Below are 24,512 nucleotides of genomic sequence, written 5' to 3' on the forward strand. Positions count from 1 at the left end.
TTAAAGCCCTGGAATTGCCAGGGTCTATATGATAGACGATCACTCTTTGTAGCCCCGCCAATACTACCATACTAATTGCACACAGGTAGAGAGGAAAATATTGACATTATTTTAGATATTGTTAGAAAAATGATCTGTATTATTCTCTTTGGTATGTTCGTATTTCATGAGCCAGATTAATTGCCTGCATTGCTTTGATGCAGGCATAAATCTATTTTGAAAATGAGGATGAATGCATGCAGAAATGGCAGAAACAGGGATTTAATATGCATTAAATAACCCCTGCAGGAACATAAGCAGCAGGGAAGTGAAACTTTGTGTGTCAAAAAGGATCAAACTTTCAGGCTTTCTTTAAAACGCTAAGTGTAGTATAGCTTCTATTATTCATTGTCCCAAAGGATGTGTCCTTGATTATTCTCCAGTCTGTTGTGGTTTGAATCTTTACATTATGCTGCCTGTTATAACGGCATATTCTTTTGTCAGTTGCAACTTAACCTAACAATCAAAGAAGGATGTAATGCAAAGTAGACACAAATGCCGGAGTAACTCAGCGGGTCAGGCAGCGTCTTGGGAGAGAAGGAATGGGTGACTTTTCGGGTCGAGACCCTTCTTCAGACTAAAGTCAGGGGAGGGGGCGGGACTGAAGAAGGGTCTCGACCCGAAACGTCACCCATTCCTTCTCTCCCAAGATGCTGCCTGACCCGCTGAGTTACTCCAGCATTTTGTGCCTACCTTCGATTTAAACCAGCATCTGCAGTTTTTTTTCCCTAAGGATTTAATGTAACTTGAATTTAATATTTGGTCGTCTTTCCAAGCCCAAACTATCTATCACTCTACAAATGGCATACAGCCTGAATTTGTTTCCTTGTGTTTTTGTTCATACACCTGGAAAGAAGCCCATCTGTCTACAAAGTCTGCTCTGACTCTCACTCACCCTTCTGCACTAATCCCTTTTTATTCTCCTCAAACCCACGCCCAACCTTCCAGCTTCTCCCATTTATGGACTGTTGTGGACCATTGTGGGCTCCTTGGCCATCGGCGCTGCCTCTTATTTGTTCTACACCGTTTCATACCTCTAGTTTCCCTCTCCCCTGACTCAGTCTGAAGATTCGAAACATCACGATTCCTTTTCTCAAGAGGTGCTGCCTGACCCGCTGAGTTACTCCAGCATTTTGTGTTTATTGCCGATGTAAACCAGCATCTGCAGTTCCTTCCTATGCAAGGAGTAGAAAGGCAGTATTCGACAGGGAATAATTAAATTAAGTGGCACAGCTGTAGAATTGCCACCTTACAGTGCCAGAGACTTGGGTTTGATCCTGATTACAGATGCTGTCTGTATGGGGTTTGTACGTTCTCGCTGTGACCTGCATGGGTTTTCTCCGGGTGCTCTGGTTTCCTCCTATGTCCGAAAGAGGTACAGATTTGTAGGTTAACTTACTTGGTAGAATTTGTAAATTGTCCCGAGTGTGTGTAGGATAATGTTAGTGTGCGGGGATTGCTGGCTCAGTGGGTCAAAGGGCATGTTTCCGTGCTGTATCTAAACTAAACTAAAAGGAATTGAGGATTTTTTTGCTCTCCGTGTGCTGTATACACAAGAATCCTTTTCATTTCAGAGTCAGTCAGAACTGCAAGTTGAATCTGATGAACAGTGAAAACCTCTCCATCTGCTTCTGGCCCACGCTCATGAGGCCGGACTTCCAGACCATGGACGCGCTGACAGCCACCAGGACGTACCAGACCATCATCGAGGTCTTCATTCATCAGTGCCCTTTCTTCTTTTACGACAGGCCAATGGTGGAACTGATCGGCACAATCCCCAGTTCCCCCACCTCGAACACTGCGTTACAGTGCCCTTCGCCGGTAGCCATGATCCCTTCGCCACCACAATCACCGCCACCGACACCTTAGAGGCCACTCCTGCAACATCTGTGAGCACAGCTGCAAACGGAACAGCCAAGTAAACTGTGAATTTGGTCACAAAACGATACCAGATACAGTAGCTGGGTTCTTTTCAAGACTTGCCTTGGGTTAAAGAACCCCTTTCTGTTGTGCAAAACAGTGTAATCAAAGTTACAAGTGAAGTGGCACTAAGGAAATTCGGATAAGTACCCAAGCACTGGAGTTTATAAAATCCCATAGACTGCAGAACAAGCAGCCCGTGACTTTTGTGGGCACTGTTTTTAAAAAAACCCTCAAATAGCACAGATTCCGCAGCAGAATGGTTTCTCGAAATGCACATTTAAACAGTTAATCATTCAGACAAACTCTTCCACTTACTTAATTTATACCTTGTTCCCTTTCTAAGCAATTGTAGAAACCTGTTTTTTTTTGTTTTTTTTTAAATTTCTCAATAGCGCCAATTCATGTGTAGAGAATTATTTTCGCCGATCATGTGCTGCTATTTTAACCTTTCTTAGAAAAGAGACGTATTTCAGGCGGACTGAGGATTCGCAGCGGCTGTCCGCCCTGCTTGACGGGGCACATCACGGCACCAGCGTTTGCAAGTGCAGGGTGTGAGTGCGAGGAGTTGTCCTAGGGGAGGGAATGAGCCAGCCCAGCATGTAAATGTGCGTCTGTAAAGATCACACATTGGGCGAGCCATTCCAACCATAGGGTATCTGTTTTAATGGAACACACACACACACACACACACACACACACACACACACACACACACACACACACACACACACACACACGCGCACACACACACCTACCTAATGAATTTGTACAGATCAAAACTGCGTGTCCCAAGGTTCTGTAGAGCTTATAGTTAAGAGGTTTGTCTTCATAATAATGACTTAGGAGCAGCTGCATGAAAGTGCTTTGTGCAAAATGAAATTTAATGCTGGTTTTCCCCAATATGGTTGCTGTTTCTACAGCTAATGTTTGTTGGACTTCTGAACCTTTTTTTTTTTTACCTCATTCTCACTGGTTTGATCTGTTCTGGTTAGCCAATTACCAATTTGGTTTCCTTCAAAATCCCAGTTGGGCCGCTCGAGATTACTTTGCCATTGATCGTTCCTTGGCGGCGGGGGGGGGGAGGGGGAAAGGGAGGGGTTTCATCGGCGCTAATTCCATGTTCTCCCCTCCTCGCCACAAAACTGGCCAGATATGTGCACGGTGCCAAATTGGAGCCCTTCAGGGCCCAAGGATAGCTTCCTGCTCACCAAATGTGTCAGTCCAATCCATGCCCAATTCTTCATTTGGAGAACTAAAATCCTTGGGTTAAAGGACTTGGTCCTTTCACATCACCAGAAACGGTCCAAAGGTTTATTTTTCTTCTCTTTCCCCTCTCTGCCTCTATCACCACCTGTGATGTTGCACAGTACATAACACGTCTTGGCTAGTACCACACATCTGTCCTGGCGGTAGTTAAGGCGGTTTTAGGATGTGGCTTCCTCTCGGATAGCTTAAATTTTAAAAATGTAATTAAAATTCTTGTGTGGCATGTTAGCACGTGCACGGTTTAAGGTTTTATAGCCACCCTAGGGTGGGGCAGTCCTGTCGTGTCCCACAGAGACCATAAATTCTTCGGGAAGAGTAGGTTTAACAGTGACTAACTGTGGGAAGTCTTTGATCTCCGCTGTCCCTTACCGTACATTGGGGGTAAAACCCCCCACTGGGTTAATACTTGAAGAATGACCAAAATTGATGTGATTATTAGGGGGAGGGTCGGATGGGGTGGGGGTGTCACTGCCCATGGAATCGTACCTCAGCACCAGTCAGTGCCTAGGAGAGTGGAGGAAGGGTTGGCAAGGGGGAGATTCTGTCAACACTAATGAACATTTCCAGTTTCATGCTTGTAACGGTTCACTTTCAACGCCAAGTCTGAAGACCGCGTAAGAGATTCCTCATTTTTAAATACTCTAAAAGTACCAATTCCACTGAATGTGGGAATATTCACTACTCGCGACACTACATAACACAGAGATTCACCATTCAGCAAGGTTATTAGCTATGAAGTATGCTGTTGGTCTTTTGGTGATGCCACATCTTTTGGTGATTTGATTGTGGAGCTGTCCGCACCTGTCTCGAGTTTGTAGCAAATCATGTGCTTCAGGGTCAGGGGGCAAATCCATCATTACCTGGCTGATTATTTTTTCAGCTTTATTTTGTTTCCCCTCGTAGGGCTGTGCCAGTGAATCTATTTTAAAACACTTAGTCGATCTAAGTATCAAACTCTGCCAGTTTGGGTATGGTACGTATAATTGCAATCTCTGATAACTGAACAACTCTAAAATGTAATGTGTTTGCGTGTGTGTTTCCTTTTGTAACAAATCAATGTTGTGTGTATTGACTGGGCAAAATGTGAAGTGGGCTACCCAGTAATCAATTGTTTGCTGTACGAGACGATCTATCATTCAATTCTGATTTTTTTTTGGTTGTTTTTTTTTGTTGCAAATGTATATCTCAATGTTTGAGGAATAGATTGTTCAGTTTCTGTGTCAAAAACCTTTTACAATGTGTCGGCACAGTCCTGGTGTCCCAGCTATGATTGTTGGGGCCGGTGGATGTTGGAGAGGTTAAGATGTGTAGTAACTTGCTGATTGAATCATGACCCCAAATTATCCAAGCTAATGTTTCTAGGAAAAAAAACAAACATTTAAATTGTGCTCCGATACACTTTGCAATGTGTTTTCGAATTGAGGAGGGGGGAGGAAAGTGAGAGAAAAGGCTTTTTTTGCTTTGGATAGGAATTGTACCTTCTGACGTCTGACTGGACTGCTAATATCTACAGTAACTGGACTGATAAGAGTATCAAACACGCATGAATGGCAAATGGACAGCACCGTTTAGTGCCATATGGTGTAGTGGGATAATTGACTTGATTATCAGAGGTCTTGCCTGAGGTTTAAAGCTTCCTTCAACAGAGGGCAGTTCGACCTGGTAAGAGGAGTACCTTCCATAACTCACTTTGAGTTTGATTAAGCTACCTACTTCCACCCAATCTAACATGCATTAAACAACAAACCACTGACAAAATCGTCCAATGCCATCATGTCTAAGAACAAATGGTGCACAACGCACTGGGTGTCAAGAGTTTCAGAGCAATGAACACAGTCAGTTGGACCTGGATAGAAAAGTGGCTGGAAAATGGATGCATTTTTCTGCCTGCACTGTTTCGATTTTTAATTAATTGGTCTCTCTTGTACGGCGTCGTATGCATTGTGCCATTTGCTTTCTCCCTTTCTCCCCTCCCACCTCCTCCACCCTTCCAGATGCATGCACATGCTTAAAGTTACAAGGTTTCGCAACAAATTGGCTGCCTAATCTTCAATTTCTCGTGCTGAATTTGGATTAAGAAGAAAGGTGTGTGTGTTAAGTTTTGACTTTAAAATTATTCCATATTTCCAAACTTTTGAGAAGACAAGATATATCTGGGTAAATTGCTGTGAGTTGACAAAGCAGCCAAGTGGAATATTGTTGAGTGTGCTTTGGAACCGTGCTCTTCCCCTCACTCTGCCGGCCAAGAAATGTGGTAGAACTGTACATGAACCGAGCACGGGTGCGCAGCGGTAGAGTTGCTGCCTTCCAGCGCCAGAAACCCACGTTCGATGCCCACTACGGGTGTTGTCAGTACGCTCTTCCCATGACCTCGTGGGTTTTCTCTGAGATCTTCGGTTTCCTTCCACACTCCAAAGACATATAGGTTTGTAGGTTAATTGGCTTAGTATGAATGTAAAATTGTCCCTAGTGTGCGTAGGATAGTGTGGGAATCACTAGTCGGTGCGGACTCAGTGGGCCACAGGGCCTGTTTCCGTGCTGTATCTCTGAACTAAACAGAACAAGAAGCTCATGGTGTTCTGCGCATCAGTTTTTCCCTTCCACATTGAGGGTCTGAGGTACACTTTGAGGAGGCAATTTAAATCAGCCGGGCGAGCAAATGCAGACAAATTGTTCTACCTGGTTTTAAGAGCTATCTGCTTTGTTTTGGAAATAATTTCAGGCACAATTAAGTTTGTACAATTTAGTCAAACATAGACCTTGTTTTTATACTTTGCGAATCTACCTTCAGGTGGGAAATGGATGTTATTGTTTTAAATTGCAATCTAAATATGTTGCTGCATCACTGGTCATTGCCGTATCTATGGAAATAGTTCATTGTGGAAGGGAAGGATTAGTCGGAGACTGGTTTCTCTGAGTTTCACCATAATCACTTACCATGGGAGAGCTGCTGGCTTTCAGCTAGTTGCTACCACGACCTTGCATGCTCCCCCTCAAACGATGCACCACTTGTGTGCAGTCAACTCATGTTATGCGGATGTGATGAAGTCATCAAGTATTCCAGGATCTCATCATGCCTGCCGCTCCTTCACCTCAAGTTAAAGTCGCTGATGAAATCTCTGACCCTGGTTTTGTTTTTTAACCCGAGAACATTTGGATGAAGTGAAAATCGGCAGAGAATTGGAGGCCATTGTCTATTCGACCCATGTTAACATTGCACCCCTTAACAAATGTGGCTTCATGCGCCCAATTTGTGTTTTGAAGAGGCAGAAATTAAAGCATAGGATTAGAAGGAAGCTAAATTGCTACAGATATAAAAGTAAATTAAGGTTGCTACTTTTAGCAAGTACCGTCAGCATTTATTTTTCTGATGTAATTGTGGACAATGCATCCTATTCTAGCTTTTCTAAGCATTTGTAGTTTGGGGGATTTTTGCACAGTTTCCTATTGGGACAATTTGCACTTTAAGCTTAGGTTTGTTGTGGTGTTATCCCCCTTGAAGGCTAATCTTAAATGTTGTCAGGATAGGATCAACGGTTGAACTTCAGAATTCCCTTGATGCCAAAATTGCCCCTTTCGTGCCTGGCTGCTCAGTGAATTTGTGCAAGATTTTATTTGTTCATCCGTCCAACCAAGGCAGTTTAACCATTTTTTAGTGATTGATTCCAAGGATGAAATGCAGTCAGGGGGAATTTCACGGAGCCTTTTCACATCAATATTCAATAGCTTCAAGGCAAAATATTCCTTGTCAATAAACCTACAATCTTGGGAATGGGTAAAGACCTGGATGGCAAAATAAATATCATTTAGTGGGCATGGGGGAGGGGAAAAACTCACCTAAATTTTAGTGCAGACCATGAGCGCTGGAAGGAATAACTGTGTCCTTATAGTTACATTTTCTGTAAATATGGTGATCTTGAACACATGGGATGGAGTTGCATTATTATCTTTAATGAAGTTATTTGTGATAGAATTATTACCCATAAATCATTAAAGATAGGCAGACATCTTCCCTATTCCTGGGCCACCATTTCTGTGCTCCTTTTCCCCCAACAGATTATACTCGTGCCTCTGTCTGTAATTATTAATCAGGCATTATATCAGTGATCAAACTAGCCTCCACCTCCCCATATAAAACCAAGCCAAAAGATGTTCCACTGTCTGCAACATTTTACCTTCTGCATGGTATGTTCTGTTTATACTCTCCATCTTTGTTTAAACATGTGCTGGAAGCCGGAGAGATGCAGTAAATCAGAGAGTGAACACATGGTAGTTATCAGGCTTTAGTTAGACACAGAAAACGAGTAACTCAGCGGGTCAGACAACATCTCTGGAGAAAAAGAATAGGTGACGTTTCAGGAAGAAAGGTCTCGACCCGAGACGTCACCTATCCTTTTTCTCCAGAGTAACCCGCTGAGTTACTCCAGCTTTTTGTGCCTATCTTCGGTTTAAACCAGCATCTGCAATTCCTTCTTACACAGTTATCAGTCTTCACCATGTTAGTCTGATGAGGTGGAAGTGTGACTTAAAGAATCCTATATATAGTCAGGGTAGTTTCAGCACCATATCCAGTGAGGCTGAGGTAAAGCTACCTGCAATTCATCACTGCATAGAAATCCTCATTGACAGGCAATTGTGTGTCGTAGAAGGTTGCAGAGTGGAATAAGAAACAGTGCAAGTGTTGAGGCTGATGTGGGCAAACCTGAAAGGTTCCCAAAGTAGGAAAATCATTCTTACCTGTGAAAACCGCACAAACTATGACATTTTAAGTAAATGCGTATTTGAACCGTGTCAATTTTAAACTTTTTTTAACTTGTCTTGGGCACATGTCACTTGCTGTCAAGGGTCCAGGTCAGCTGGACTGTTCCGACCCTGCACTGAGCAGGGGATGTTCTAGAACCTAAACAAGATTTCCCCAGATCCTTGCGCCAATGGGTTGTGTAAGAGCAGTAGGATGGTGCAGTTGTCCATCCCAACTTCTACCCGAAAGCAGGCGTGGCATGCACGAGAGTCTATTTTGGTTTTGTAATTGGGGAAAGCGGCTCAAGGATAGCAGTTAAAAAGTACAGGCTGTCATCCTTGTATGTAGCCCACAAAACACACATTTACTCCTGTAAACCTAGATAAGGCAATGCCTTGATGAACTTGGACTGGCACGAGTGAGGAAAAGTATTAAAACATAGCCCGTTGATCAAAGAAGGGAGGGAAAATATTCTGCCGCAATATTTGCACATCTTGCAGTTTTTCAGAGACTGCATGATGTTTTACACCTGCCCTAAGCAAGATATGTCACATCCAACTTGTCTGAGATCTTGCGTCACACACTGTATCGAATAACCTGGAATGGACGTCACTGATGTGGAAGCAGTTTCTTCCAATTCTTTAGTTATGACCTGAACAAAACATGCCGTGCACACATGTGCTATAATATGGTGACCGATGTCACCAGAGACATAATGAGGTGTTTTGCCCCCAGAAAATTGAATTGGACTGCGATGTTTATAGCTTGCAAACGATCTTGGTTATTTTTCAAACGTGAATTCTGTAAAATAGAAATTCTACAAAATATTTCAGTTGCAAGAAATATTTTCTTCCATTCCAAACCATATCAGCTCATTTTTCTTGCTGCTTTTGTCAAAAGTGCTGTGTGATATCTCTATGTAGTTCGTATTCCTTATTAACATTGAGCTACTCCGATTCCTGATTCTCGCAGTTCGTTAGGCTTTCCTCTCTCGTTATCTCATCCCTCATCACTCTTTTGCCCACCCTCTCATCTCATCTCCCCGGAGAAGCTAACGTCATTGACACCTTGCCTCCCTTCTGTACTGTGTAATGTTTCTTCCCATTTCCCCACCCCCCCTCTATCTTTCACCTGCACTTTCTATGTAGATCTAATGACAAGGGAGAGCTAAAAGCTGCATGCATTTTAAGATAATAATACACTAATTTAGTTTAGTTGCACATGCTGTTTTATACAAAAATAAATGCAGAGGTTCCATCAGTGCTAGATATGATTTATTCCCGTAACTGATGCAAAACCTTTCTCCAACCTATTGGTTCATGTACAGACAAATCTACCCCTCCCCTCCCGAACCCCCTCTTTGTAATTTGAATGGAATAATAGCTTGTTGAATGTGTACCAGGAATCTCCATTAACTGGAGGACAGAAGAAGCTGGTTATACCTGATTGCCCAGACTAAGAAGTGTTTTTACAATATATGTTTGGTCAATCTTGCGGAGGGGGGGGGGGGAGAGGGAGGGGGGAGAGGGAGAGGGGGAGAGGGGGAGAGGAGAGAGGAGAGGAGGAGAGAGAGAGCACATGAGACATGCTTCCCTCAGGATTCCATCTTCCCCTTTGTAGTGAGCACCCGTTTCTATTTTCCTACCACCTGCCACACTTTCCAAATAGAACCTTGCAGCACCCTGTGTGCTGATTTGAAGGACCGATTACCTTGTTGAATGCTTCAGCTTTCTCCCACGCTGATTGCTTTTTCCACCCTCCTCTCCAGGCAGTCCTGTTGGAGTAAAGATTTGACAGCTATCAAGCAGCCATCTAAAAATTATCTTTAAAAGGCGTGTTTTTTCAAGAGTCGGATTAGGCTTTTTTTTTTTTTTTTTGGTATCACAAAAAAAACCACCGTGTTCAGCTGGGCTCGGAAATAAAAATGCCCCGAACCGCCATGCTCCCAGAGTTGTCTGCACACGGAGCTCTTACGAGCTTACACCTTAATTGCCATCCCTCCTTTCGATCATGGAACCGAACAGGAGAATCGTAAAGGACTTTGCTACAAACCCCATTGAAATGAATTTTTTAACCAAAAAATAATAATTTTGTATTCAAACAAATCAATTTGCGTCTTGATTCTGCTCTCCCTAAACCCCTGTACTTTCCCTCCAATTTCTAAACTACCTACTGAGAAGGACGATTTTATTAATTTATAAAAGGTGTGAGCTTTGCTGTAGAGCTCAGTCCTGCAGTATTTCTGCCAGACAAGTTGCTGTCATGACTATACAACTTCTGCCAATTTCTCACCGTACAAGTTATCCTGGTTTTGTTCGTTATGCTGCTGTGTATTTTTTTTTTTAACCTGCCTAAATGTGTAACCTATAATCTAAAGTAAGGAGCTTGTAACTGCTTTGATTTCAAAAAGGAATGTGTACAATCAGTACTGTATAAGGTCTTCTCCCAAAATTTACCTAAACTCCAGTGAGCGATTTCTCAATACTAGTACCGAGTAATCCAGAGAAATGGGATCAGTGCTCTGCCCTAACTTCTTGTCAGGTACTCTGCACCTGTAAAATGTTTTCAATATGTTAATTAACGCTTATTTGAATTTTTTAAAAATGAGTATTGAATATATAATGTAATATTTGGTCAGAGTTTGGGTAGCAATGACTTTTTACAAAATGGTAACTGTATGTAAAGAATGGTTGATTGTCTTCTTGAGGCTAATGGTTCAGATCCTTTAGTTACTGGTGTCTAGAACCTATTTTTTTTGCATTTAATAAAGTAGTTCCCATCGATTCTGGATTAATTGTACCGCAAATCGCCAGTGTTTTATTGAGTGAAATGGTGATTCTAACTGTTGAATCCTGCACCAGAAAAACGTTTGGTTCATTTGTGGAAATAGCAGCATGCAGCCTCTCTCCCCTCCTTTCTGTGGAGTTTCCTCTGCTTTTTGGTTGCCCTGAAAGATGACTGTTTCACCTTCTCTCTCACGCTCTTGCTCTCTCTCTCTCTCTCTCTCTCTCTCTCTCTCTCTCTCTCTCTCTCTCTCTCTCTCTCTCTCTCTCTCTCTCTCTCTCTCTCTCTCTCTCTCTCTCTCTCTCTCTCTCTCTCTCTCTCTCTCTCTCTCTCTCTCTCTCTCTCTATCTATCTCTCTCTCACTCGCACTCTCTCTCTCACTCTCTCTCTCACTCGCTCTCTCTCTCTCTCGCGCTCGCTCTCTCTCTCTCGCGCGCTCTCTCGCTCTCTCTCCCGCCCCCCCCATCCCCATCGTCACCACCGCAACAATGGGTAGGAGCAGGCCAATAAGGTAAATGCATGCTGGCTTTGCGATCCTGCCATGTTTTCGGATATCCCCAAATGCCCGGTGTCTCTTCAACGTCGATTTGGGGAGGTCCGCACTTCACTAGGGATGCACTGACCACCTCCAGCAGCCAAGCTGGAAGGGTAAGCAAACGTATAATTGTAACAGGCCATCCTCAAACTTCCGGTCTGCTGTCTTCTCTCTTCTGGGCAGTTTTGGAAACTAATGAGCATCGCTGGCATGCCTCCTTCCAATTTCCATTGCCAAACACAATTTGGAAGAGGACTAGGGTTGGTTCAATGGATGTCATCATCGATGTCTCGTGTACTTTGGGTTTTGGCTTGTACACCAACCGGGCTTGGTGCCGGCCAACTGAAGATGGTTGAGGACTTCTTCAACAGAGACATCCATCTTCCTTCTGCTGCCCCGCTCCCAACCTCTGAGCGGCAGTGACTTAAACTGGAGGTCGTTTCCTTGCAAAGAAAAGTAAATTAAAAATGTTCATGCAGGATTGATTTGGAGAAATGTCTTCTCCAGTAGAAATCTGAGCCTCAATGGGCTAAAATCATTCTAGGCGAAATTTGGAACAAGTCTTTCAAAAACTAGATAAAGTGTCTTTACTTTACCTTGCAAATAACAGTTTGCGGAATGATGGTCAGGTCCAACACAACCAGAGTGCATGTGGTTAAGATAAGAGGGTGAGGTAGTGACACCCCTTCTGCAGAAAATTATGTATTTGCTAAAGTATTGTAATTTGTTTTCATGGGAATGGTGTAAAAACTTTACAGCCTTGTGCTATGTATCATAGTTAATAAATCATTCTTTTAAAGAAAGAAAAGCATTTGGTCAGATTATTGCCTTCTGTTTGTATCTGCTTGATTTCCTTGCCTTCACTAAACTATTTAGTGAAGGCACTATCTCAGAATTGCTGCAATGTTATGGGACGGTCCATCCCGTCTCTGTGACAACACAAAGGTGTATCAATAGGCAGAGGGTAGTGGGTATATGGAACGTGTGGGCAGAGGAGGAGGTTAAGGAAGATTCGGGGTACCATCACAGCATTTAAGAGACACTTGGACAGGTAGTACATGGATAGGAATATATAGACAATAGGTGCAGGAGGAGGCCATTCGGCCCTTCGAGCCCGCACCGCCATTCAATGTGATCATGGCTGATCATTCTCAATCAGTACCCTGTTCCTGCCTTCTCCCCATACCCCCTGACTCCGCTATCCTGAAGAGCTCTATCCAGCTCTCTCTTGAATGCACTCAGAGAATTGGCCTCCACTGCCTTCTGAGGCAGAGAATTCCACAGATTCACAACTCTCTGACTGAAAAAGTTTTTCCTCATCTCAGTTCTAAATGGCCTACCCCTTATTCTTAAACTGTGGCCCCTTGTTCTGGACTCCCCCAACATTGGGAACATGTTTCCTGCCTCTAACGTGTCCAACCCCTTAATAATCTTATACGTTTCGATAAGATCTCCTCTCATCCTTCTAAATTCCAGTGTATATAAGCCTAGTCGCTCCAGTCTTTCAACATATGACAGTTCCGCCATTCCGGGAATTAACCGAGTAAACCTACGCTGCACGCCCTCAATAGCAAGAATATCCTTCCTCAAATTTGGAGACCAAAATTGCACACAGAACTCCAGGTGCGGTCTCACTAGGGCCCTGTACAACTGCGGAAGGACCTCTTTGCTCCTATACTCAACTCCTCTTGTTATGAAGGCCAACATTCCATTGGCTTTCTTCACTGCCTGCTGTACCTGCATGCTTCCTTTCAGTGACTGATGCACTAGGACACCCAGATCTCGTACATCCCCTTTTCCTAACTTGACACCATTCAGATAAGACTCTGCCTTCCTATTCTTTCCACCAAAGTGGATAACCTCACACTTATCCACATTAAACTGCATCTGCCATACATCCACCCACCCACTCACACAACCTGTCCAAGTCACCCTGCAACCTCATAGCATCTTCCTCACAGTTCACACTACCACCCAGCTTTGTATCATCTGCAAATTTGCTAATGGTACTTTTAATCCCGTCATCCAAGTCCCTTCATTAATGTATATTGTAAATAGCTGTGGTCCCAGCACCGAGAATAGTTTGAAGAATATGGACCAAACATGGCCAAATGGGACTGGATTATATTTAATTGGACTTTATCTTTTACTAAACGTTATTCCCATTATCCTGTATCTGTATACTGTGGACGGCTTGATTGTAATCATGTATGGTCTTTTTGCTGACGCTCAAAGCTTTTCACTGTACCCGTGACAAGAATAAACTAAACTACAACTACCTCGACCTGCTATGAAGGCCAACATTCTACTTGCCATGAGGTCCGACACACCCCCCTCCACTTTAAACCAAATTCTACCGTGAAGCGAGCAGTTTTGCATTTTCCATCGGAGGTTCGAGTCCCGAGAGAGTGAGAAAATCTAAGTTGGTGAACCCTGTGAGGTTACACAGAGGTAACATCTTAATGAGATGTGAAACCGTGGTCCCATCTGTTCTTCCACCCAGAAGGAGAGTGGTGTGCTTACCTTCGTGTCCGATGGCTGACTCTGATCTCTCGCACTGCACCACTAAAACCGAATACCTGTTTTACCTTTGTGTAAGAAGGAACTGCAGATGGTTACACCCAAGAGTGTTGGTCTATGGAATGAGCTGCCAGAGGCAGTAGACACGAAATGCTGGAGTAACTCAGCAGGTCAGGCGGCATCTCTGGAGAGAAGGAATGGGTGACGTTTCGGATTGAGACCCGTCTTCAGATTGTTTTACCTTTTTTTAAACCTTTGTTTCACTGGGAGGAGGTGGAATGTTCCTCCCCCAGCACAATAACTCCACTCCATTGCTGTGGAATGCCTTTTGTTTAGTTTATTGGCGTGTACCGAGGTACAGTGAAAAACATTTGTTGCGTGCTAACCAGTCAGTAGAAAGACAATACGTGATTACAATCGAGTCGTCAGCAGGGCACAGACACATGATCAAGGGAATAACGTTTAGTGCAAAGTAAAGACAATAGACAATAGGTGCAGGAGGAGGCCATTCGGCCCTTCGAGCCTGTACGCGCCGCCATTCAATGTGTTCATGGCTGATCATTCTCAATCAGTACCGCGTTCCTGCCTTCTCCCCATACCCCCTGACTCCGCTATCCTTAAGAACTCTATCTAGACTGATTAAAGATAGTCTGAGGGCCTGCAATGCAGTAGATAGTAGCTCAGGACCACTGTCTAGTTGTTGATGGGATTGTTCAGAATAAAAAGACGTGCCTTTAGAATGGAGAGGAAGAGCAATTTCTTTAGCCAGAGGGTGGTGAATCTTTGGAATCCATTGCCCACAGACGGCAGTGGAATCCAAGTCATTGGGAATTTTAAAGGCGGGGGTTGACGGGTCCTATTATTAATGGTGTCAAAGCTTACAGGGAGAAGATAGGAGAATGTGGTTGAGGGGGAAAGATAGATCAGCCATGATTCAATGGCGGAGTAGACTCTATGGGCCGAATGTCCTAATTCCGCTCCTATGAACTTTATGGGCTTAAGAAACTGTCCCTGAATCTGGAGGAGATGTGCTTTTTCACCTATGCTGCCCAAAGGGTGCTGCCTAAAATGTTTAATGTTAGCTGCCCCAATCCCGCAGAGGATAGTGCGTGGGTTAGGCAGCGTGCTTTGCTCATGAGAATTCACTAATTGAGATGGGGAAATGAGAACTGGAGTGGAAAGTTGGAGCCCTGCTTCGTGCTGTGGTGTTTGCAGCGCCAACATTTCCAGACACACGACTGCTACCAGCCCTTTTGGGAATAGTGTCCCATTTGGACGCCAGATTTTTTTTTTCATTGTGCAGTCTCGGAGGCAATCTCATGTTAGTTACATCTTTAGCAGAAGCCAACAAGACAATAGAAGGGTATAGAGAAGATTTAAGAGGATATTGCCAGGACTAGAGGGTCTGAGCTATGGGCAGAGGTGGAGCGTAGGAGGGGTGATCTCCTAGAGGTGTATAAGATCATGAGAGGAATAGATCGGGATTCCCTCTCTCCTAAATGCTGCCTGCCTGTTCTGCTGAGTTACTCCAGCATTTTGTGATCGGGTAGATGCACAGAGTCTCTTGGTCCAGAGTACGTGGATTGAGGACAAGAGGACATAGGTTTAAGGTGAAGAGGAAAAGATTTAATAGGAATCTGAGGGGTAACTTTTTCATACAAAGGGTGGTGGATGTATGGGACAATAGACAATAGGTGCAGGAATAGGCCATTCGGCCATTCGTCCCTTCGAGTCAGCACCGCCATTCAATGCGATCATGGCTGATCATTCTCAATCAGTACACCGTTCCTGCCCTCTCCCCATACCCCCTGACTCCGCTACCCTTAAGAGCTCTATCCAGCTCTCTCTTGAATGTATTCAGAGAATTGGCCTCCACTGCCTTCTGAGGCAGAGAATTCCACAGATTCACAACTCTGACTAAAAAAGTTTTTCCTCATCTCTGTTCTAAATGGCCTACCCCTTATTCTTAAACTGTGGCCCCTGGTTCTGACTCCCCCAACATTGGGAACATGTTTCCTGCCTCTAACATGTCCAACCCCTTAATAAGTTGCCAGTTGAGGCTGGGACTATCCCAACATTGAAGAAACAGTTGACGGGTACATGGACAGGACAGATTTGGAGGGATATGGGCAAAATGCTGGCAGGTGGGACTAGTGTAGCTGGGACATGTTGGCCGGTGTGGGCAAGTTGGGCCGAAGGGCCCGTTTCCACACTATCTGTAGACATTAAATGCTGGAGTAATTCATCGCGACAAGCAGCATCTCTGGAGAGAAGGAATGGGTGATGTTTCGGGTCAAGACCCTCCTTCGGACAAAGAGGATGTATGGTGTGAAAAGGACAAATCAATGATCAAGAAAATATAGAATGGTTCATTTATTCACAAAATGCTGGAGTAACTCAGCAGGTCAGGCAGCATCTCTCCCGAGATGCTGCCTGACCTGCTGAGTTACTCCAGCATTTTGTGAATAAATCGATTTGTACCAGCAGCTGCAGTTATTTTCTTATAGAATGGTTCATTGTTGGCTGAGGGGAATGAGGTGTGCAAACAGTGAAATTAATCAGGATAGTGAAACTAGTTGGAGAGCTAGGGTGGGGGAGGCAAGGGTTACTTGAAGCTAGAGAAATCAATATTTCACATCAGCTGCCCAAGTCTTTCAACGAGGCCAGCAATTCCCTTTGTGCCAGAACTCCAGGGCTGGGCTTCATCTGACATCTTGTGGCCATTCGGGGGATTGCAATCTGCAGCAAGGAAATAACTTGAATTTGTTATGGGGGGGGGGGTTGCACAAAAGACTGCAGATGCTGAAATCCTGAGCAAAGAGCAAAGTGTTGCAGGAACTCAGCAATCCAGGCAGCATCTGTGGAGGGACAAATGACATTCTGTGTGGGAGCTCTTCCTTATTTGAAATAATCTGTTTAAAATTATTTATATCAGTGGTTCAATCGTACTTTATGGTCAAATGCACCCAGATACAAACTATTTTTTGTTGTTGTTGCGAAAACCGACTTGGTCACAGGGTAAACGTACAAACGAGCCGGTAGACTCATAGAAACATAGAAAATAGGTGCAGGAGTAGGCCATTCGGCCCTTCGAGCCTGTACCGCCATTCAATATGATCATGGCTGATCATCCAACTCAGTATCCCGTACCTGCCTTCTCTCCATACCCCCTGATCCCTTTAGCCACAAGGGCCACATCTAACTCCCTCTTAAATATAGCCAATGAACTGGCCTCAACTACCTTCTGTGGCAGAGAATTCCACAGATTCACCACTCTCTGTGTGAAAAAAAACGTTCTCATCTCGGTCCTAAAAGACTTCCCCCTTATCCTTAAACTGTGACCCCTGGTTCTGGACTTCCCCAACATCGGGAACAATCTTCCTGCATCTAGCCTGTCCAACCCCGTAAGAATTTTATAAGTTTCTATAAGATCCCCCCTCAATCTTCTAAATTCCAGCGAGTACAAGCCGGGTCTATCCAGTCTTTCTTCATATGAAAGTCCTGCCATCCCAGGACTCCATCCAGAGATGCCGCTGAGAAACCGAGGCTGGAGCCTTGCGGGCTGACAGTGGAGCCTCGCCGGTCGACAGAGCCTGCGGCCATCAGTGCCTGAGTCGAAGGAGACCTCGGCTGGTGCTTGGGTCGGCCTTGGGGGAGGACCCGGCGGCGATAGTGGAGAGGTCGGTGCCGTGGTCGATGATGGCGCCGACCGACGGACGAGGGCGGACACGTGGAAGTGAGGACGCCGCAGCCGGGGGAAGGAACAGAGGAGGACTTGGCGTGGTGGGGGGGACTGCTGTGATTGAGGGGAAGAACAATGGAAGATCTAGCGGGGGGGAGGGACGACCGCCGTGAGAGGGGGAAGAACAATGGAAGATCTAGCGGGGTGGGGGGGACCGCCATGATTGAGGGGGAAAAACAATGGAAGATCTAGCGGGGGGGGGGGGGGGAGCGACTGCTGTGATTGAGGGGGAAGGACAATGGAAGATCTAGCGGGGGGAGGGGGATGACCGCCGTGAGGGGGAAGAACAATGGAAGATCTAGCGGGGGGGACCGCCGTGATTGAGGGGGAAGAACAATGAACAATGGAAGATCTAGCGGGGGGGAGACCGCCGTGAGAGAGGGGGAAGAACAATGGAAGATCTAGTGGGGGGGGGGGAACCGCCATGAGAGAGGGGGAAGGGCAATGGAAGATCTAGCAGGGGGGGGGGCGGCCCGCGGCCGCGTGAGAGAGGGGGAAGAACAATGGGGACCCGGGGAGGGGGAAGGAACAATGGAGGACCGTGAGGGGGGGGGGGGGGGTAGAACAAAGGGGGACCTGACATGGGGGGGGGGGGGGGGATTTGTAACTTTGTAAGCGCCCTTTATGTGGCGACTATTTTCATACCTTAGGTATGCAAGCAAAGAATTTCACTTTGACTTGTCACATGTGACAATTAAGAATTCAATTCAATTCAATTCAATGCTACTCCATACAGACTCCATTCAGGATCGAACTCGGCCCGGTAAGGCAGCAACTCTACCGCCCTGCCACTGTGCAGCCTCATGTAGGTAAATGGGACTATGCCATGATCACATTGAATGGCGGTGCAGGCTCGAAGGGCCGAATGGCCTACTCCTGCACCTATTTTCTATGTTTCTATGACTAGCTCAGGAAATCATCTTTTAAAAAAAAAATCAAAACATTTATTCAATTATTAAAAATTATACTTACAATACAATGAAACAAAAAAACCCGCCACCATAAATACACGACACACAAATATACTAAGTAAACTATTATACAACTATATCACGGTTCTTGTCCAGGATACATTCCACCCCACTGCGGGTGCCCAACGGTCCCGGAAATCCCCCGTGGACGGTGCGAAGTCCCTCTCTAACACCACCTGGGCGCGGACGTAACCCCGGAAAAGGGGCAGGCAGCCGGCTCGGGCAGAGCCCTCTTCCGCCTGGCGCCGTGACTCGTGGCTGGCCAACGTGGCCAGGCCAGGAAACCATCTTGGTTGGCATGAACAGTTGGGCTGAAGGGCCTGTATCATGCTATACAACCATATGACTATTTCTAGCATTTGTAACCTTTTTAATTAGTTGGTTCAGTCATGTTTCATTGAGGTTTTGTGTGGATTTTACAGAACTTGCAAGGACAGTCATAGTCGTGCAGCAAAGAAAAAGGCCCTTCAGCCCGCCAAGTCTCTGCTGGCCCTTTGCCGATCTACACCAATCCCATTTACCGACATCAGGACCACATCTTCCTAAGCTTTTCCTTGTAAGTGTCTGTCTAAATGCTTCTTAATTGTAGCGATTGTATCTGAATTATTGGAGACGGACACAAAAAGCTGGAGTAACTCAGCGGGTCAGCCAGCATCTCTGGAGAAAAGGAATAGATGACTTTTTCGGGGGTCGAGACCCTGCTTCAGACCGTCAGAAGAAGGGTAGTGACCTGAAACGTCCCCTATTCCTTTTCTCCAGTCTGACCCGCTGAGTTACTCCAGATTTTCATGTCTATTTTCGGTTTGAACCAGTATCTGGAGTTCCTTCCTACACATTTTGTCTGAATTATTAGAGTTTGGTCAGTGGTTCAATGAGGAAACCGCACCTTTTCTTGTTTCCACAGGGGGGCGGTCTTGTCTGCTGTTATGTTGGAATAAAGGCACTCATTACTGAGAGAGTCATTCAGCATGGAAACAGGCCCTTCGGCCCAACTCACCAATGCCCGCCAAGATGCCCCATCTAAGCTTGTCCCATTTGCCCACATTTGGTCCATATCCCTCCGAACCTTTCCGACCCATGTGTCTGCCCAAATATCTTTTATGGGAGGCCACGGTGGCGCAGTGGTAGAGTTGCTGCCTTATAGTGAAGCGAATGCAGCACTAGAGACCCGGGTTCGATCCCGACTACGGGCGCTGCCTGTACGGAGTTTGTACGTTCTCCCCGTGACCTGTGTGGGCTTAAGGATAGCGGAGTCAGGGGGGATGGGGAGAAGGCAGGAACGGGGTGCTGATTGAGAATGATCAGCCATGATCACATTGAATGGCGGTGCTGGCTCGAAGGGCCGAATGGCATCCTCCTGAACCTATTGTCTATTGTCTATTCTCCAAGATCTTCAGTTTCCTCCCACACTCCAAAGACGTACAGGTTTGTAGGTTAATTGGCTTGGTATAAATGTAAAAATTGTCCTTAGTGGGTGTAGGATAGTGTTAATGTGCGGGGATCGCTGGTCGGCGCGGACCTGGTGGGCCGAAGGGCCTGTTTCCAGGCTGTATCTCTAAATTAAACGTTGAAACAAGGAACTGCAGGGTTTTTTAAAAAAAGGACACAAAATGCTGGAGTAACTCAGCGGATCATGCAGCATCTCTGGAGAACGTGGATAGGTGACGTTTTGAGTCGAGATCCTTCTTCTAGCCTCTCCAGAGATGCTGCCTGTCCCGCTGAGTTGCTCCAGCTTATTGTGTCTATCTTTGGTGTAAACCAGCGTCTGCTGATCCTACACAGTTTACCAGAGGAGGTAGTTGAGGCTGGTACTATCAGAATGTTTCGGAAACATTTGGGCAGTTACATGGATAGGACAGGTTTAGAGGGATATGGGCCAAACGCAGGCAGATGGGGCGAGTGTAGATGGGGCATGTTGGTCGGTGTGGGCAAGTTGGGCCGAAGTGCCTGTTTCCACACTGTATGACTTCATGAAATGCTGCCTGACCCACTGAGTTCCTCCAGGACTTTGTTTAGTTTTTGTGCGACTGATTATATTCTATTTGAAGTTTTAATCCCCGATGCCAAAAAAAACCTTGCAACAATAAACGTATTAAAATGCAGATATATGTATAAATGTAAATTATTCATAAATAATTGCTTTAAACGTTATTAAATGCTCCCATTAGGTTTGTTTTCCTGCATCTCTCCCCATTCTTATTCCAGTCACCAGCTCAGAGGCTGGGTTAGAATCTGTCACCACTGGATAGACCATAAGGTCCATCTCTGGAGAGAAGGAACAGGTGACGTTTCGGGTCGAGACCCTTCTTCAGACTGAGAGTCAGAGGAAAGACAAACAAGATGTGGCAGGGTATGGTGTGAAAACGGCAGATCAAGGAATGTAAGGAATATTCTTTGTACCCTTCCATATCTCTCGTTTCCCTCTCCCCACACTCTCAGTCTGAAGAAGGGTCTCGACCCAAAGCATCACCCATTCCTTCTCTCCAGAGATGCTGCCTGTCCCGCTGATACTCCAGCTTTTTGCGTCTGCCTTTTGCGTAAACCAGCACCTGCAGTCATAGAGTGATACAGTGTGGAAACAGGCCCTTCAGCCCAACTTTGCCAACATGCCCGCATTTGGCCCGTATCCCTCCAAACCTGTCCTATCCACGTAACTGTCTAACCGTTTCTTAAACGTTGGGATAGTCCCAGCCTCAACCACCTCCGCTGGCAGCTCGTTCCATACACCCACCACCCTTTGTGTGAATAAGCTACCCCTCAGATTCCTGTTAAAATCTTTTCCCCTTCACCTTACACCGATGTTCTCTGGTCCTCGATGTGTGTGTACATGTATGTGCATGTACATATTGGTTGTGTGTACATGTACGTTGGTATGTGTGTGCATGTGCGTTGATATGTGTGTATGTACGTGTTGGTTTGTGTGTGTGTGTGTATGTGTGTACGTATGTGTTGATGTGTATGTATATATTGGTGTGTGTACACGTTTTGGTATGTGCCTCTGTGTGCAGCGGAAGGGGGGTGGGTTTGCCTCTGTGCCCACATGTGTGTGCGTGTGCGTGTGCGTGTGTGTGTGTGCGTGTGTGTGCGTGTGTGTGTGGTGGGACAGTACCATTGCCTAGACCAGATTCACCTTCTTAACACGTTGGCCTTTGTGGATCTTGAGTGTTTAATTTAATCACAGATTTTGGATGATCAGCCATGATCACAATGAATGGCGGTGCTGGCTGGAAGGGCTGAATGGCCTCCTCCTGCACCTATCGTCTATGTTTCCATGTTTCTATCCTGCCAACAGCTGCTGACACAAGGGGAGGACACACAAACGCCCATTCCTGCCCCACCCGATCCTGCAACCCATCATCCCCAACCTGTCTGAAGAAGGTTCTCGACCCGCAACGTCACCCATTCCTTCTCTCCAGAGATGCTGCCTGTCCCGCTGAGTTACTCCAGCATTCTGTGTCTACCTTGGGTTTAAACCAGCATCTGCAGTTCCTTCCTGGCCAATCCCCAACCGGTCAGTCCACACACAGGGACAGCTCCTTGCTGTATAACACGACGACCAGCAGGGGGAGGCAACGAGCCAGCATTGTGGGCAGCTCGCCTGTCTGGGTGTTGGAAGGAACTGCAGATGATGGCTTACATAGAAACGTAGACAATAGGTGCAGGAGGAGGCCATTCAGCCCTTCCACCCAGCACGGCCATTCAATGTGATCATGGCTGACCATCCACAATCAGTATCCCGTTCCTGTTTTCTCCCCTTATCCCCTGGTTCCGTTAGCCCTAAGAGCTCTATCTAACTCTCTCTTGAAACCATCCAGTGAATTGGCCTCCACTGCCCTCTGTGGCAGAGAATTCAACAGATTCACAACTCTCCGGGTGAAAACGTTTTTCCTCACTTTCCTAAATAGCCGAAGATATGTTTTTTTTAATCTATTTGGGTGCTGGCCACAGAAGCAGGTCTACAATCACATATCTGATTGTACAGCGTGCTAAACAATGCTTTTCACTGTACCTCGCGAGGTTCGTGTGACAATAATAAATCGGAACCTAAAGGTAGGGACAATTTACAATTTTACCAAAGCCAATAAAATCTACAAACCTGTACATCTTTGGAGTGTGGGAGGAAACCAGAGCACCCAGAGGAAACCCACGCAGGTCACGGGGGGAACGTACAAACTCCGTACACACAGTACCCGTGATCGAACCCGGGTGTCTAGCGCTGTGAGGCAGCAACTCTACCGCTGCGCCACCGTGCCGCCCTTGGAGTTTATGACAAGCCAGTAGCTTCATGGTTAGCTTTTTAATTCCATATTTATTCAGTTTACTTCATGTGTCCAAACCCGGATTCGAACTCGTGCCCCTGGGTCGATGATCCAACTCACTGGTTGCTACCTCAGTTGCCTAACCACCAGGCTACAACAGCCTGCAATCTGGGCATTAAATGAAAGCAGTGCCAGGGGCAGGGGGCAGCAGCTAACGAGGGGAAATTGGGAGCAGGTGTTATTGAGCCCACCCTCGTCACACCTGTGGGGGCCGATTAAAGACCAGCTGGTCAGAGCTCAGGACCGGAACGTTCCATCGAGGAGGGAGGACAAAGATAGCAAGGTAGGGGAGCCTCCGATGACTGGATATGTTGCAAACTCTGTCACAAATAAATAGAGGAAGCATGTGTAAGGTTTAGGAAGATGAAATCAGACAGGGTCTTTGGGGAATGGAAAGCAAGTATAGAAACAGAAACACAGAAATATGGAAAGTAGGTGCAGGAGGAGGCCATTCAGCCCTTCGAGACAGCACCGCCATTCAATGTGATCATGGCTGATCATCCAGAATCAGTACCCCATTCCTGCTTTTTCCCCATATCCCTTGATTCCGGCAGGAAGGAACTCCTCATAACCTACAAAGCCCTCCATAACCTGGCCCCATCCTACCTGACCGACCTCCTCCACAGGCACACTCCCACCTGCACCCTCCGCTCTGCCGCTGCCAATCTCCTATCCCCCCACATCCGGACTAAACTCAGATCCTGGGGGGACAGGGCTTACTCCATCGCTGCTCCCACCCTATGGAACTCACTACCCCAAACCGTTAGAGACTCCCCCACACTCACCACATTCAAAACATCGCTGAAGTCTCACCTGTTCAGTACTGCCTTCAACCACTGAAGGTCACCTCACCTACTGTCTCCTTTCTCTGTTCATTTATTTATTTACTCATTTATCTATTTATTAATTTCCCTATGTTCTCAAAATCTCTGTAAAGCGTCTTTGAGTATATGAAAAGCGCTATATAAATAAAATGTATTATTATTATTATTATTATTAAGAAGGAGCTGCAGATGCTGGTTTAAACCAAAGATAGGCACAAACTGCTTGAGTAACTCAGCGGGACAGGCAGCATCTCTGGAGAGAAGGAATGGCTAACGTTTCGGGTCGAGACCCTTCAGACTCTGGAAAGAACTCAAGCAGACAATTAGAATGGTCAAAAGAGACCGTGAACTGTTTTTGGCAAGTGGGATTAACGAAAATCTAAGCCTTTTTATATGTACTTTAAAAACCAGGTTTACTTTAGACTTTTAGACTTTAGAGGTAAAACACAGAAATAGCCCCTTCGGCCCACTGAGTCTATGCAATCACCCTCTATACCAGTGCTATCCTGCACACTAGCGACAATTTACATTTTTTTGTTACTGAAGCAAATTAACCTATAAGCCTGGTATTTATTCACAAAATGCTGGAGAAACTCAGCAGGTCAGGCAGCATCTCAGGAGAGAAGGAATGGGCGACGTTTCGGGTCGAGACCCTTCTTTTTCTTCTGCTCGATAACATCCTCCCATGGTCAAATCCCTCCCCACCTACGTCCAAGACACCTCACACGTTCTCCATCTCCTAGATAACTTCCGGTTCCCTGGCCAGACACGCAACCTATAAGCCTGTGCATCTTTGGCATGTGGGAGGAAACCAGAGCACCTGGAAAAACCCCACGCGGTCACAGATA

The 24,512-nt window shown here is 45.7% G+C and overlaps 1 protein-coding gene across 6 annotated transcripts in view; it reads left to right on the forward strand.

Moving 5' to 3' along the window:
• The window catches only part of arhgap35a (Rho GTPase activating protein 35a), a 109,141-nt gene extending 97,113 nt beyond the window's left edge, over window positions 1–12,028 (forward strand). For all 6 annotated transcript variants that reach the window (XM_078431064.1, XM_078431065.1, XM_078431062.1 and 3 more), the window contains one exon: window positions 1,614–12,028. In XM_078431064.1, coding sequence (XP_078287190.1) covers window positions 1,614–1,908 — 295 coding nt within the window. In that variant the 3' untranslated portion in view covers window positions 1,909–12,028. The remainder of the gene's footprint in view (window positions 1–1,613) is intronic.
• Window positions 12,029–24,512: the final 12,484 nt, after the last annotated feature.

The sequence above is a fragment of the Rhinoraja longicauda genome, chromosome 41 (assembly GCF_053455715.1).
Source record: "Rhinoraja longicauda isolate Sanriku21f chromosome 41, sRhiLon1.1, whole genome shotgun sequence".
NCBI classification, from domain to species: Eukaryota; Metazoa; Chordata; class Chondrichthyes; order Rajiformes; family Arhynchobatidae; genus Rhinoraja; species Rhinoraja longicauda.